This window comes from Xenopus laevis, chromosome 7S, assembly GCF_017654675.1.
Source record: "Xenopus laevis strain J_2021 chromosome 7S, Xenopus_laevis_v10.1, whole genome shotgun sequence".
Lineage (NCBI taxonomy): Eukaryota > Metazoa > Chordata > Amphibia > Anura > Pipidae > Xenopus > Xenopus laevis.
The window spans coordinates 25,337,772-25,355,611 of record NC_054384.1 but is presented as its reverse complement, the minus strand read 5'-3'; the positions used below and the strand labels follow the sequence as shown (position 1 = coordinate 25,355,611).

The 17,840-nt window shown below is 39.0% G+C and overlaps 1 protein-coding gene across 3 annotated transcripts in view; it reads right to left on the bottom strand.

Moving 5' to 3' along the window:
- slc16a12.S (solute carrier family 16 member 12 S homeolog) overlaps positions 1-17,840 on the bottom strand; it is a 90,598-nt gene that overhangs the window by 56,198 nt on the left and 16,560 nt on the right. For all 3 annotated transcript variants that reach the window (XM_041570484.1, XM_018226927.2, NM_001092655.1), the window contains 4 exon segments: positions 8,815-9,094; positions 6,131-6,234; positions 5,794-5,937; positions 1,379-1,937 (listed from right to left, as the gene is read on the bottom strand). In XM_041570484.1, the coding sequence (XP_041426418.1) occupies positions 1,379-1,937; positions 5,794-5,937; positions 6,131-6,234; positions 8,815-8,924 (917 nt within the window). In that variant the 5' untranslated portion in view covers positions 8,925-9,094.

Here is a 17,840-nt window from a genome sequence, read left to right as displayed (position 1 = left end):
CGAAAAAGACCGAAGAAAGAAGATGGCTGCCGTGAACTCAGAGGCCAGAATCTGCACGGAGGGGTGAGTAAAAAATTAGGGTAATTTGCCCGGGGGGGGCAGGTAGGCTGGGGGGGAGGAGGGAGGGGGTCTACCCAGGGTAGGGGGGAGGTTTTTTTTTAAACTATTCTCCTTTAAATCTCCATAGCTAGGGAAAGCTTCTTATATTTAAGGTAAATTACTCTTGTATGACTACTGACACATTCTCACATTCTCTGAATTGTCTAAAGTTATGTTGTCGGATTTCTATAGGTGGCCTGCACCACTATAAGTTGTAAGGCACACTGCCAGTGCAGCTTTTCACTCACATATTGTTCAGGGGACTGGACATTTTCCCAGGCTGGCCATATGATTTAATCATATAGCCAGCCTTGGAAAATGTCCACTCTCCTGAACAATTATCTAGATATGTGGGAACTCTTCTCCTGGAGAAAGGGCACTGCCTCCCAAATATCAAAAACCTAACCCGCTTCCTTAACTGAAAAGATAATGTCCCCCCATTGTTGATACAGATATGGGACCTTTTATCCAGAATGCTCGGGATCTGGGGGTTTCCGGATAATGGATCTTTTCGTAATTTGGATCTCCATACTTTAAGTCTACAATAAAAATCATGGAAGCATTAAATTAACCCAAAAAGCTGGTTTTGCTTCCAATAAAGATTACTGGTCACTGCTCCTAACTGAACAATAACAAACAAGGAAAAGGTGTGCTCACCACTAATTTTTTCCAACTGTGGCTGGAAGGGGTGGGAATTACATGTAACTCCCACCCCTTCCAGCCACAGTCAGGTGATCCCACTGGTGTCTAATAAAAGGGCAACCAAGTTTGGGGGTTTTACTTTGAAAGCAGCAAGTAAGTTGCAGGTAAAACTTAGTCCCTTTGTGAAGTGTATAATGAAGCAATAGAATTAATGAATCAGATGCAATATGAGAGTAGGACTAGCCAGATATGGGATGACTTTGACGTAGTTGGCCAGCTTAAATATATTACAATATATGGACAAACAATCTCTGTTTTGTTTAAAGGGTAAGGCACTTTTTAGTAGCAGTATGCACAAAATGTCTCAATGACCTTAATACGTTGATAATGGGTTGAGTGCAGAAGACCTTTTGTATTGGATTATTTCATTATAATGTAGTCTATGGGAGATGGGCATTCCGTAATTCTGAGCTTTCTGGATAATAGGTTTCTGGATAATGGACCTGTATTTCAAACCACAGAATTATCTTGACATCATGTTCCTACGAAATAGTCACTGATTCCTCTTGAAGGACTAGTAAGGACAAATAAAGATAAGTTGTGTGATTAATGCATCTCATTGCACTTAGAATGTTACCTTCTATCAGTTACCCATCCAAAGGTGATGTTACCAACAATGTCTACGATTCCAAGAATGGACATCAGGAAAGCAGCTTCTTGGTGGCTGACTCCCACACTTAGAGAGTAAGGCACAAGGTAGACGAAGGGAGGACTACACCCATAAGCCAGAAAAAGAAAGGACACAGCGAGTATGATGAACTTTGGTTTTAGTAAGAAACGGTATTCCTTTGTGGTGCAATAGCAAAGTCTCTTATGAGAACAGTCCTGGCACAGAGGTGAACATGAGGAATCCAGCTGTGGCTCTTGTTTGAGTGGATAATGCAAAGAGTCCTCCTTAAGGGAAATAGGTCGCATCAAAGCACCGCAAACACAGAGGTTGGAAACAAATCCGCCAAGGATGAGTAATGCTCCCCGCCAGGAAAACTGTTCAATGAGCAGCTGAACCACAGGGGCCAAAATAAAGGTGCCAATGCCACTCCCAGACATTGCAATCCCATATGCCAATGCTTTCCTTTTCTCAAAGTATTTGCCCACCATGGCAATGGCAGGGCTGTAACAAAGTGCAAATCCAAGGCCTACAGAAATGAGAGTAAAAAGTGATGATTATCTCTCGAACATTATCTATGTGCAATATATAAGGTGTTATGTTCATTTCATATGCAGCAATAAATCTTTAATTTAGGTAAAGTCAAAGAACACAGACCATTTGTTAAAGCCATAGCTGATAGCATTAGTCTATATAAATCTGTATTATTCTCATATAAATACTATATACTCATTGGAATTGAACTGGTCTGCATCCCGCATTCTTTAAACATGGCGGGAGATTTTCAGGATATAATTATACAGGTATTCTGTGATCATTTTCCATAAATGGGAAGCAACTGCCAACAATTTCCAGAACTACCCCACATTGAGTATCTTTAGCCAAGATTTTTTTAAATCAAGTGCGTGCAGAGAGGAATCTTCTCATACATGGACAGTAGTATAGTATAGTATTAGCTGTGTCTACCTACCTCTGATGAATGGGCCAGCAGGGGATATAATGCGAACTGAAAAGTTTCTTTATACCTCCTTATAAGATATATGTTATAAGATATATGTTGGTTGCCAAATGGCTTGGCCAGTTCCAGGAAGTAATCAACATGAAGGCTATTTATATGATATATTAGTAAAAAAAAGCCTATTTGCTCTTCTGTATATACCTGAAAGCCAAGTCTGAATTTCAATTATTGTGAAATTTGCTTATTTTATCTCCTAAATATTATTAGAACACTTCCTATATCTTTAACCTTGCTATTAGTTAAGGGTTTCCAGACATGAATTTTGACCTTCAGTGTGGGGACTTGAACTGAAAACGTCCAACAAATAATGCTCTAGTGTCAGTCCGTTGGTTGTTTCCCTGAGAAGGAGATGTAAGGAAGTAAGATGTTGTCCCAAGCCTCTTTGGTGTAAGAATAACTGACGATCCCAATGGTTTGTAAATACCAACCACATAGGAGGTACCCAGGTTAAATCCATTCTATTACTTAGGAAATCTAGTGTCTGCATAGTTGCATGGAGCTCACGTTATTAAGTGAAAGATAAGAATAACAATAGAGCTAAAGTTATCTGAGCTTATTATAGGGCCACAGTGACAGGGTCAGAGCTAGCAGGGTCCTTATTAACTGTTGTTGACTAAACTTTGTGTGTGTCAAATTGAGCTGGATAAGGGAAGAAGAGTACTGTGCTGTGTGCATAATTGTGATATGTGGAGAAGCTGTAAAGAACTGGTAATCAATTAAAGCGTTCCTAAACTCAATTGTAAGAACTGTGTGGGCCTTGGAAGACACTTCTTATGCCCACAGGAACTCTTAGATTTGAGTTTATGTAATTGAGTTGGATAATGCTATCTTCTGGCAAAAAGGCCTCTTCTTTGGAGAGGTTGCAAACTTAGCTCCTTTAACTGTTTCCAGTTAAATCTATGGTTAAATGGAACACACATCTCAGGCCCCCATCTGTGATTGACAACCATACAACCCATGTAGCTGCAATTGTTTTGTGTATGTTTGTGCCTTTCCATAAAAGTTGCACACATACCTTGCCACACCTGATCTACAGGTTCAGAAAATGTATTGTGTCAATTCTATATTCTTGATACTGGGATCAGTTCAAAAACTATTTTAACCCTTGATAATTAACAGTTTTGGCCTAAACCAACATTCTTGGGTGACGTTTATTAAATAACGATAGCTCTGTGTGTGCTGGAACATCTCTGAGAAGACAAACTGGAGATACTAAAAGACTGAGTAAACATTAACTTCTTTGTTGATGCAGGTGCCTGCAATGCACATTTTTACTTTGTAAATGTTTGGCTGACTTCCAAGCAAAAACAATGTAATGCCAGATTATTAATACTATCCTCTAGGAGACCGATCACTAATCCTTAAATACCAAGGCTTCGCTAAACTAATAATGTTTGTTATTATATCCCTCTCCATGTAGTTTGTACAAATAATGGCCCTTATGCCAGCTCTGTTAAATTAAGAAAGCCAGTCAAATTTAAAAAGCAAAGTTTGGTAGTGGTAGTGTATAATGCATATGTATTTTGACCTTAAAGCAAATAAACCATACCAGTGTAAGTAGTGGATAAATTGTCATAGTTGCTGGCGTTTTATATACAATAATCTCCAGACTGCTTCCAACCTTCTAAAACTATAGCAACTGGGTAGGTCTTTAGAAACTCTACCTGCAATAAGTTTCATTAAGTCAGCATCTGACCTATAATGCCAGGTAGGCTCACTTCTATTGGTTGTTTTATATCTGCTATTCTTTTATTAATTATAGTAACAGCAAACTGCAAATACCAGAAATTGAAGTAAAGAATAATTTCTCTGCCCTGGGTGCTTTGTCATAAAACAAGTTTGGTAGCTCTGTCATATACCATGACTGTCGGGGACATTGAGTAATTATTATGAGATTACGCCCATGTCAAGTGTACAGAAATATACTGAAAATACAAAAGATTTATTATGCACTGAAAACAGAAATACACTGGAAAGTTCATCACAAATAAAGCATTAAGGTGTTCCACTTATGTAGAGTCATGATGATGGACAGTTCTCAAAGGTTATAATGTCATCAAGAGCCACAAAAGAATACATACTAAATGCAAATGTCATAACGCACAGGGCTTCATTTTCAACTGTGTTGTATTTGGCATGATCCCCCACAATGCAGGTTTCTTTACAGCTGCAGCAGGTAAAGTTACATCTAAATATTGAAGAGCAAAATTTTGTTTCAGTTATTAAATGAAGCACAATTTGAGGAATTTACATTGTGGTATAGTGGGTGTGCGAAGAGCACGCCCATTGCACCCACATCAGGGATGCGCCTCTCGATTTCGGATTTGAGCATCGGCACAAATGATGTCATGGCGCCTTGGGTCGAAATTCGAAAGGTCTAATTCTTTAGTTCCTCGGTGAGTTTCTGATCTGTTCCTGACCTTGTCTAATTCGCTGCCTGTCTTGACTTTTGCCCATGTATTGACTACACTTTTGGATCCTGCATTGTACTGCGAAATCAGTGTGTTTGACTAGGCCTGTAACCTCAAATACTCTCTCGTCTCCTGAATCTGTACGGCCGCTTCTGATTGGTATTAACCCAGCCTGTTCCCTGACCACGCTCCTTGTTCTTTATTCCAGTTACAACGTTTGGTTTCCTTCCCTGCCCAGAACTCTCTCCCTGGTCCTCTCAAGCTAAGACCTGGTGGCATCAAAGTAGCGGAGGGCTCCTCCTGAAGCCAAAGGTGGTTATTATAGGCGGAAGAGTGAGCCACGACCAGGTCCTTGGAGTCAGTTCTGGGTTCGGGACTCCATTCGTAACACTCAATTGTCCACAACTTGTATGATGTTCCTCAACTGCATGCAGTGTTACAAGCTCCTCTTTTGTCCCTACAACCTTCACCTTAGCCTCATTTACATTAATAGCATAACAGGCACACTGTTGTTAGGTGCAAGAAACCATAGGCAGACAGTTCACACACACCTATTAATATTAAACGCAACACATTGTACTTTAAGAATTCTCATCAATATTTTCTAGAATAAAGCCATTCCCCACTTTACCTGTTTACTGGAGCTGCAGGACACCTGAGTACATAAGATGGCAATATCTTCTTTAACAGAAAATATACTTGTGCAGGAAAGTCAAGCAGTTCTTACCCGTCAGCTGTTAACATACTTTAAAATGTCTAAGGGACAGGGGGAAGCATTATTCAGAGGTTTGCCACTCTGGAGACACCACTGTCATTATGCTGATGATGTCTCCATTTAGGCAACCCTCTGCAAAATGCTTCCCCACACCATCCTTCCTGAACTTTTTTACCCAAACCATGAATGCTCATAATGAGTATAACTGTTCAGGACAGAAAGAAAAGTGAGTGCATATTACCTGTGAGCACACCTAGAGTGAGGTAGAGATACTCCAGGCTTGTGGCAAAAGAACTCAGAACGAGTCCAGTGGATGCGAGTACTCCTCCTAGGATGATGCCAACTTGACAGGAGAAATGATTACTCACATAGCTTCCAATGGGAGCTGCAAAAAGTTAAAGTAGCATATTTTAAATATCACCTCTGACATGCATAATGAAACATCGAAAGGCTTTTATTTTAATTTGCTGAGAAAAAAAATTACAGGTTTTAGTTGCCCTTTGTCTTATTCCGAATTCTGCATACTTTAAAATTCATCCTGTTGTATTTGGGGGATTTTCTTTGAGAGGAACACTTACCACACAGCATAGTGGAACAGTCAACAATGGAATGTATCCAAGCAGTCCTTGCATAATCTTGAGCAAAATATGACTGAAACTCTACGAAAAATATAGATATGCACCTAGAAAAACAAGAAATCTGTTGTTAATGGCGATACTCAAATCATATCCCATTACAGTGAATGTGACGCATACAAAAGAATGTAAGCAGAGTTTTTTGGCATTCAGTATGATTCAGAACAATCTGAGCATACTGTACATTGTCCCACCTTTGCAATTCAAAATATCAAAAGGCGATTGAGGTGATGCCTTTAATTGCTAACTGAATAGGAAAATGTCGCAAGTTTTAAGATGTTCCTTGAATGACGTAAATCTGTGTTCTGAAAACATGAAGCATGTTGTTTTTCAGTTAACCATTACATGCACCTCAGTTAATTTTTGCTCTGTATTTAACTAAAATTAAGACAAAAAAACTTTATTTTACCTATAATATTCAGCATACCTTTGTGTAATTTAGATCAGCATTTTGCTTTATAAATCCCCTTGCAGAATCAAAGCAGAATACTATTTTGGGACCATGGGCATAACTACAGAGAAAGCAGACCCTGCGGTTGCAGGGGGCCCGGGACTGTAGGGGAGCCAGTAAGGCCCTATATAATGAACTATTTCAATATTAATAATTCAATCTGGGTAGAACATGTACATTTTTTTTGGGGCCCTAAATTGGATTTGATGTGGGGCCCAGTAACATCTAGTTATGCCACTGTTTGGGACTTTCCCCGTAGGAGCACAGTGTGTCAATGACTTGCTCAGACACAACTGGGTGGATTCCTGTCCAGCTTTCACAATGTTGGACACTGGAAAGAACATTTTGAAACTCAGCACTCCCTTCAAAAGCCAAGCTGTCCAGTTCAACCTACAGCTGTACTGGGAGCCTTGGCTAAATTGTACAGTTGTGGGAAAGGTTGCCCTAAGCAGAGGGGTGTTGACTGGCAAACAGTGTAGGAGGGATCTGGCACAGGGGCCTACAGGTCGGTTTCTTGGTGGGCCTGAATAACTTCAGTCTGACAAGTAATGTAATGTTAGCCCGTTGAGAAAGTTATAGGGAAGAACTTTTGATATGAAGCATAACAAAAGTGGTGTAAAGGCGATACCTTTATTGGCTAACTAAGATGATAATCACAGCAAGCTTTCAGAACATTGCAGTTCAGCTTTGAAGAAGGAACTGCAATGTTCTGAAAGCTTGCTGTGATTATCATCTTAGTTAGACAATAAATCGCCTTTACATCACTTTTGTTATGCTTCATACCAAAAGTTCTTCCCTAAAACTTCAGTCTGACACTAAGCAAAAATAATTGGTGTAAATGGATGAATATATGTGCTAAAGGCACACAAGTACTCATGTACTAAAGCACCATGTACAAAAGACATAAGAGATTCAAATCATCCTCTTTACTGTTAATATAGAGCACTTGTGTCCGAGGTAATGCTGCATTCTGCACCTGTCCCGGATTAATCCCCAGGATAGGGGAGACCTATGTCGCACCTACCACCTGCCCATATAGACAGTATACACAGTATGTATATATAGTGGATAATGTACCCCCTACTGTAATTTATAAAGATATTATAAGTCACCGAGAAGTTATGTGACCATATAAAAGCACAAGGCCGCAGGCCGAGTGCTTTTAAACAGGTCACATAACTCCGAGGTGACTTCTGATATCTTTATAAATTTCTAGAAGGGGGTACATTATGCATTATAATCTACATTTTGTGGGGGGTCAGGAGGGAGGGTCGGAGGGGTCGGCGTCGAAATTTTGGTCGCCGGTGTAAAATTTTGGTCGCCGTTTCGGATGCGTTATGCATTCGCTTCAGGCGCGTTCTGACATCAGAGCGCGCCGTTTATAAGGATATCATTTACAGTCTGGTCCCATAGGGAAATGACCAGACTGTAGATTATATAGTGAATAAAGTACCCCCTCTTGTAAAATATAAGGATATTATAAATTACCGAGGATTTTCATGACCATATAAAAACACGGAGCCGAAGGCCGAGTGTTTTTATACAGGTCATGGAACTCCGAGGTAACTTCTAATATCCTCATATTTTGAAACTGGGGGTACTTTATTTATTATAATAAAGAGTCATGTGACAGAAATGACATCAGAACTCACTGTTTATAACTGATGACATCAGAACTCACCGTTTATAAGGATATAATTTACAAGATATTGATGGCTTTTGTGTATTATATATATAAAACAGCCTTGCTGCATACACAGAAGGTCCACAACCCTGCACTTTTTGTGAAATTTTCACCCTGTCCATAAATGATACATTAGGCCTACCAAATTTGGGAATTTTAGACTTCATAAATGTAAATGGCTAGCTAACATCTTCATTTTCTCGTCTTTGTCCCATTGCCTACTAGGCAATGGGACAAACATGTATAAAACACTATTATAGTACACATTATCGGTCTACATTGCCTATTAGATATGGATGGAAGAAAATAGATAGACAACCGATGATAGATAGATAGATGATAAATAGATAGATAGATGATGATAGGTGGATAAATAGATAGATAGATAGAAAGATGATAAATAGATAGATAGATGATGATAGGTGGATAAATAGATAGATGATACATAGAAGATTGATAGATTATAGATAGATTGACCGATAGCCTACATACCTTGTAACTGCACGAGTACAAACAGTAACAAAAAAGCAGCCAATCACAATCATCCATCCCCAGCCTCCATCAGGTGGCGTTTTGTGCAAACTCCGCTTCTCTTGTGTCATTCTTGGTTTTAGAAGCCTTTTTTCTACACCGAAGATGCCACCTCAAATGGGTACAAGATTTGGAAGCGCTGCTTTGCTCATATGTGATCACTTCCAAATGCAGCAAGATATCCGGCGACATGCGGAATGTTCCACAATTGTTAGCTTATTTTAGAGGTTTGTTTCATCATCTGAAAAAAGAGACATGAAATGTTTATCTTCTATATAAGTTAAGCGTTAAATAGTTCTTATTCATACAGTTAAATATAAGCTCCAATCCTGTTTGGCTCCAACTACCCTAGGCATGCTCACAGGTGCTGAGTGGGCTTATAGTAGGGCTGAATTGCTGTTGACCAGTGGCAGTAGGTGGCTTAAATGAGAACTAAAGCTTAGGTAAAGAAGTAGACTAGGAATGTTATACATTATGTACCAGCCCAAGGCAACCACAGCCCTTTAGCAGTAAAGATCTGTATCTCCAAAGATGCCCCAGTAATTCCCCATCTTCACTGTGCATGCTCTGTGCTGCTGTCACTTACTGAGCTTAGGGACCCACTCACAATATACAGTACACATGTATAATACAAATGTTGTAATATAGGGTTTATTAGTGATTAATACACTACTAAATGGCAGCTCAGAAATCAGTGCAATTAGCATTATAATTTAATAATCAGCCCTGTTGCATCAGTTTATATTACAGGCAAACACACTTTTCTGCTTGATAATTTGAAATGACCCCTAAGCTTAGCTTCTCATCAGCTGCTCAGAGCCCACTGAGCCTGTGAGTGTCGCAGACACTTTCCAAGATGGTGACCCCCTGTGACAGATTTGAAATTATAGATCATTACTGCTATTGAGAAGCTGAAACTTTAGGTTGGTGCAATAAGGTCAATATATAAAATATGGCATTTTTAGCCATATTCATTTTTAGGGTTTAGTTCTCCTTTAGTGAGCTCTATACTAAGGTCTTCTGTAAGGCCCTGGTTATGCCAGTCCGACACTTAACTGAAAAAGTTAGTGGTTTAAGGTCTTATTTCTGCTTACAGGAAAGTGTAAAATTTCCCTCTTTTTCCACACTCTGTTTCCACACTTATGACTGATAATATAACCCCGAGAGAAAAAAAGGGTAAACCATGTGCTATCTATGTATGTCTTCATATCTGGGATGCCCCAATTCTTTTATATGGATTTAGGATTTGGCATAGGATTCATCCTAATATCAAATCTTATCCAATACCTATTTTTCATATTTTAAATTGATCAAAACCCTCCTAGATTTTTATATTTTGAACAAAATGTGTCACTTTTGGTACTTTTCTGTTTAAAAGTCACATGATTTGTAGGGTTTGACTAAGGACTAAGTGCTGGGAATCCCAAATGAAATCCTGGATTTGCATAAAAGATAACTGCAGCCTTTAAAGTTATAAACCTGAGAGACAGATTCTATACAAGTTTGCTGGACTTGTGCCATATTACTCCATACACTTCTACGGTACAAGTGCAGAGCAAAATTTCCATATAAATTCCGGTGTTACTAATGTACATTATGTTATAAATACCGTACCTAGAGCTCTTAGATAAATGGAATTTCTGCCACAGGGGAAACTTTGTGTTGGTATAACCTCTAACTAACCCTAATACACGGTTATAAACACAGCAGCTTTACAAATGCCAAATGTTACTTATTTTCCATCAAAAGAAATATGTTTGTGTTACCGCAATTGCCATTTCAATAAATAGTCACCGTTCTATTCCTGATGAATCAGCACAAACCTTATTTTGTACATTACTCGCTCAAGTGTAAAGATCAAACTTCACACTACTCAGAACATGTAATTCAGAAACACATTCCAAAATTGTCTTTTTTTTCTAAATTGATGCTCATTTGCATCTTATTTAACCCTTTGATGACAGGCGACGTAGCATGCAAAGTGGCAGCCCAAAACATACCTTGAATTTAATGTACTATAAATGACCTCCTGCTGTTCTGAGTAAACTAAGTAAGAACCAAATGGCGCAGAAAAAAAATGGGTAAAGGGGAAATAATGGGGCTATTTTACAAACATAACTTCTAAATTGCACCAGTTTGTTACCCAAATAAAGGTGGCCACAGGCACACAGATAATATCGTACAAAACTAATTTTTGTACAATATTCGGTTCGTGTATGGTGGGAGACAAGCCGACCAATAACAGCAGAAGACTTGGATATTGGTCTGCTTGCCAGAAAATTTTGATCGGGAGCATTTGAAGGCACCCAAATATTGGCAATTGTTAGGGCTGAATTGTAAGATACAGGTTAAATTCTATTGTTTCTATCTGTATATCTGACAATACGGCTCTACACGTGTGTATTGAAATTAACGATCTTTCTTGGAAAGATCGTAATTGTAACATCTACAGCCACCTTAAGTAACGCAATTTTTTTTTCATTTGATAGCTCATAGTCTGATCACAGTAGTGATATGCAGGCTGGCCCGAACCTGCGGGGCTTCCACACAATGTTTGCGGGCTGCAGACGGGTATGGGCTGATGTTTTGCTGCAACTGTCTAGTGCCCCACTTCCATGTGCGCCTTTTTATATAATTGCACCCAAGTGTCCCAACCCTCCCATGACATCACAGCGGGACAGGCACAGGTATATAAATAGGGGAGCACACCGGGTTAAGGTCGGGTGTGGGCAGGTCCGGACTGAGAATTAAAATAGGCCCTGGCATTTCAGGTACACAGAGGCCCAATCAGCCCCCACCAGCCCACTAAATACTGACTTTCTATGGCACCTTATAGCAGCCCCTCTGGCATTTGCCAGAACCCACAGATTGCCAGTCTGGGCCTGGGTGCTGAAGGGCTGGGTTAGAGTCAGGTGCAGGTCGACATTTACTTGACCGGCACATCACTAGATCACAGCTAACTGAATTGGGAAACAGTACTAGTAGAATTTAGCATGTATGATAGTAACAGGGCGGCCACCTCTCCTAAAAAGAAAATTCAAAGGAGGGTGTAATGAGAGACTTCAGGGGGTGGACATGTGATGTCATAGGCATAGTTATGATGGGTGCAGGTATATAAATAGGGGAACACACCAGGTTAAGGTCGGGTGTGGGTGCTGAAGGGCTGGGTTAGAGTCAGGTGCAGGTCGATATTTACTTGACCCGCACATTACTAGATCACAGCTAACTGCATTGGGTAACAGTACTAGTAGAATTTAGCATGCATGATAGTAACAGGGCAGCCACCTTTCCTAAAAAGAAAATCCAAAGGGTGGGGCGTGATGAGAGACTTCAGGGGGTGGACATGTGATGTCATAGGCATTGTTATGATGCAACAGTCGGTCGTTGGCTGACTGCTGCATAAATCAGTGCAGAATCCTGTCAGAATTTCTGGAAATCCACTAAAAAAGGCATTTTGTTTTTTGAATACTGCCCTGGCTGTGCCCTAAACCACAATGGGTAAGGCTAAGTCTCATGGGTATTGCAAGAAATTGATATTTTAGCAGCAATCCTGGGTTTTCTTCTCTGAATTCTTTAGAAATACAGACAGACAGTTTTGAACCATACAGACCATGCAAAAACGGGGCTGTGCGCTTAAAAACTGGACAGGTGATAACCCTAGTAACTAAATTAGCCCCTGTGTACACCGGCTGATGGCGACTTTTAATAAACAATATTAAATATGTTATTTTACATAAAGCTAGTATTTAATTACTATGTACATCATTGAAGTCCTTGTATTTGCTTGAATGAAGTTACTGTGAAGATTCTTTCTAGCATGAATAGAGAAAGACAAGTCATAAAAACCTTGGTTCAGTGCAAATCTGGGTCAGTGCAGCCAATTTATCTCGGAATTTCTCCTTATAATTCATGCGCTTCATCAACCTAACATTTGTTTTCTTTAGAAAACAACTTAACCATGCTGTGTGTCCATATTGCATTGTTCATTAATGCTGGAATCAGCCAATAAGAACAGCTGAAATCTGTCAGTGACTCACAACATTAGTATGTTGGTTGCAAGACAAATGTTGAGTTGAGGAACAGATTTAATACACATCCACTACAGTAGAGAATAGCCATACATTTTCAGACATTTTCTCACCTGAGCTGAAGCACCCATCTCCTTTTTTAATCCTTTATTCTCATGTTTTCTTACCATTCCAATCACACATTTGTTTAAATCATATGACTGTCAGCATCCGATGTTTAATAAAACGGTGCAGTATGGAAAACAGGTGTATCAAAACCCATGACTAAATGATAAATACCTTGGGCAGATAACAAACTTCTTGGAAAAAATGCACATACAGAGAAATACAGTATGAGGAGAAATAAAAAGTGAAAAGTTACAGACTTTGATCACTCGCATGTACAAACACAGAAAAACAACATTTGTCTCTTCATCATATAACAACTCAGCAGTCTGTAAGGTTCTCACGTTAACATGCAAGCATTTGAAGCTTTCTGAGTTTGAGATTTTTCAATATGATTACACAGTTTTTAATAAAGTAAATTGCTCCTAATATTGATGTCACCTTCACAGTTGTCAGCATGTGGAAATAATCCCCACACTGTGTCACATACAGTAAGACATGACAGATAGGCAAGAATATCACTATTAGGTGATGGCACATGTGACGCTAAAAATAAGCACCTGAAAATATCTTTGCACAATTATGAAATATATAATGAATTTTACCAGCAGAAGTTCATCCATTTCAGTAAAAAAAGGTTTCTATGGACACTACATGTCATACACTTGGGATAGCCCCATCCCAGAAATCAGAAGGACCCTCCCCAAAAGCTTTAAAAGACCAACCACACCCCCAATAGTTTCTTTCCTCTACTAAGCCATTTTTTATAAGTGCCCCATCCACTTCTTGAGTAGTGCTTTGGTGGTGGGCACACAGTTGGTACAGTAGTAGAAGTAGATGCTCGTCGTTACTATTCTCTTCCCATTCTACGGAGCATAGTTCTCTCACTCCAGTGTCACTCTCTGTCTCATTACTTTGGTGAGGGCTATGACTCAAAAGAGTTCCTTTTCTATTTCAGGCTATTCTCACTTTTATTTTCTTCTAGTGCAGTCCATGTTTCCTCTGCAGAGTCAGTGCACAGGTTTGGGACCAGGGGTTCTCTCAATGTTCACTGGTGGAGGCTCAATCTCCTTGGGAATTATTGGGAACAGATTTTTTCTGGGATCTAGATTTCCTTTTGTGGAACTATTACCCACCCATCTGGGGATATTAGCTGGCTATATCCCATGTGGCTTGATAAAGGGCCCAGGTGGCTGAAACTCTGCCTTTTTTCTTATGTTTTGGGGTAAAATAAACTTTACACTACTTCAAATATTTCAGTGTGCTGCTGGCATTTTTCCCAATGAGATTTTCTGACCCTTGTAGCAGGCGTTGGTCTCCCAGTATAGCACCTGGTAGCAGAAAAGGTTTATACTGTATGTTTAGGGGTGTGAGCTCTCTGCTTTTGTATGTTCCATTTGTATGACATGGAGTATCCAGGGGCAGAGTGCTGACTAACACTGTTTCAACACTGCTTTAGGGTGATGGCACATAGAATGTTTTGTTTCCCCTCCTCGGGGCAGGCAGCCCCTCAACCTTGAGAACCACTGCTATAGGTTAGAAATAAATTTACAGTAAATTAGTTCATATAGGGTGTTCTTTGCCTCAACTCAACTTGTTACTGCATTGTAATCACATGGGCAAAACTCCCCAGTGGCACCACTGTGTTCAAATGTATATGCATATATTACTGCTGGAGGACAACAGAGACCAGTGTACGGCTTCCCATTTAAAGCGCTCATTACAGGGAACTACTAGTCAATTTTTCTTATACTTTAAAGCAGAAGTAAAGCTTAACTAAAGAAGTAGCTAGAAATGTTCTACATTATGTATTGGGCTTCTGTACCAGCCCAAGGCAAGGATTCACTGCACATGCTCTGTGCTTACTGAGCTTAGGGACCCACTCACAATATACAGTACACATAGAATAGAAATGTCACAATATAAAGCTGATTAGTAATTAATACAGATAATTACTACATGACAGCACCGAAACCAGTGCACCTAGCATCAGAATTTAATAATTAGCCCTGTAGCATCAGCTTACATTACAGGCCAACCTAATTGTTTGCTTGATAATTAGTGACGACCCCATGTGAGTGTCACAGACACTTTCCAAGATGGTGACCCCCTGTGACAAGTATGAAGTCCTGGATCATTGCTGCTATTGACAAGCTGAAACTTTAGGCTGTTGCAATAAGCTCAGTATATAAAATATGGTATTTTTAGCCCTATTCATTTTTAGGGTTTACTTCTCCTTTAAGCATCAAGTACTGAAAGGAAAAAACACATGTGAACTGCTTTTCTTTGAAATGTTACCCTTTAATGTGTTAAGAGAAAGATTTAAGCAGTTTAATAATACCACGTGCAGTCTGCCATAATACATCAAGGCAAGGCAATTGCCTAAGTGTTTCTTCCTTTAATGACTTGTGGATGATTATTATGGCTTGGGGGCATCCTGGGTGTGCCAAAGAGCGCAAGGTTCAGCTATTGCAACATCAGATGGATGTGTGGTGCAAACTAACTAGAATTCCCCATTCACAGGAGCCCCCAGTACAAGATATGCATCAGTTTGATTTCCATGAGATTTCAGAATAAATTGGAGTTTTGTTTTTTTTTAAAAGTTAGTAAAAATGTAATACAGGTACACAATTTATAAAATGCAGAAAAAGTTGCTACTAAAATCCACTGGAACCTTGGGCTGCAAATAAAATGTAAAAAAAACGTAAACCTGGGTTATTTTACCCAGCATTTGCTCCGTATAAGTATAATCTGTTGTAGAATGCAGTGGTGGATTATAATTAAGGGGGTACTTTATTTTTTATAATACACAAGTGAGTCATGTGACAGAAATGATAACACTTTATAACTGATGACATCCCTAAGCACTGTTTATAAGGATATCATTTACAGGATATTTATGGCTCTTGTGTATTATAAATATTAATATATATAGTGTGAGACACATACATATTTATAAATCTACAAGATTTACTTTTTATGTAATATGTAGCACTACTTATGCATGCAGTGCCGTAGAGCAAATGGCTTGAAGTATCATGAATTAGATTAAAACACTCTTACCTATGTAAGCCCATGTTCCATAGCTGAAATCTTTGTAGAAAAGACACAGAGCATATTTTTTTCCCTAGTTTTCTGAGACCATAATCTCTTGAATTTTAAACTTTGACCCAGTTTTGTAGGGGGGTTGGTGAGCTGCACCGACTGTGCACTTCCTAAAAGTCTAAGGTTCTCCGACTCCAGACTAACGGCAAAAGCCATGTACAAACAGACACTCGGCAAAGACTGCAAGGCGGTATTGATGGGAGGTGCTCATTAATTACTGTGCCAAAGCATCTTACTGCATGTTATTTAAACTACTCACATTGGTGTGTGGCTACAGCAGAGGATTGTTAGTCACAAAGTGATATATTTTTTTAAATTTAATTTTAGCTGCATTATTAGCAACAAACCCACTGAGAAGCCGAAATTGAGAGGGTCAACCAGTGACCCACTTTGGCACATCATACACAAATCCACTCTAACTGGAATGCAGATGGATTATTAAACTAGATACAGGTATGGGATCCGTTATTCGGAAACCCGATATCCAGAAAGCTCTGAATTAAGGAATTCCCATAGACAAATTTTTTAAAATGATTTCCTTTTTCGCTGTAATAATAAAACAGTACCTTGTACTTGACCCAAACTAAGATATACTTAACCCTTATTGGAGGCAAAACCAGCCTGTTGGGCTTATTTAATGTTTATATGATTTTCTGCTAGACTTAAGGTATGAAGATCCAAATTACAGAAAGATCTGTTATCCGGAAAACCCCAGGTCACAAGCATTCTGGATAAAAGGCACCATACCTTTAATAATTATTTATATTGCTTTTACCAGTCTTTTACACTTTTTCAATTCATGTGATTCCTGTCCCTATTTCAACTCCAGTCAGATGATTAATACAAATAATGGGCTGAGCACTTCGGAGAGCAAGACGTTCTGGTAAACAGATTATTCACAGTCTATATATATATATATATATATATATATATATATATATATATATATATATATATATATATATATATATATTCGGAAACGGACACACTGTAAACACAGAACTGTACACAGAATTAAAGGCAGACAAGGGTTGGGCCTACATACAGTGCAGCCTTACAGTGTTACTTAATACATGACACAAGGTTCCAGGCAGTAGCTGAGATATGATTTGTTTACTGGATCTAGAAAACAGCAGTGAAGCAGCAGGGTACCTGAGCACCTTTGGTTTTGGGTGCTCTACAGGGATAGGGTGGTGCAAGACTGAAAACATTACTGTCGATATAAAATTAACTTTGAACTACACAAATGTACTTACATCAAAAACTTTCTCAGTGTCATTTATAGCGAAATTTACTGGTATTAAATTTGTAATTCCCCTAAATTTTCCACCTCCCTGCCTAGTTTCACCCCTAACTTGCCCTTAAATAAAGAACTGGGGTATTGATGATAGATTCTGGTTTGAGTACCATCTGCAAAGGATTCCACCCTCACACCAAAAACAAAGAGGCAGTTTGATTGATTTGATTGCTCCACTGGGATAGGGACTGATGTATCATCTTTATAAAGCACTGCAGTAGTGTTGTAACTACGTTACTGGGCCCAACAGCAAATTAATTTTAGGTATAACCAGAAAGAGAACTATCAGAACAGTTATAGTGCGTCGCACCATCCATATACCATGATAGTAGTGTAATTAGAGAAAGTTAAATAGATATATTTCTTACGTACAAAATCAATTAGTGATCATTACACAATTCATTGAGTATCAATTGCAATAAATTTATTTGAATTCATCATTTGTGTGTCTC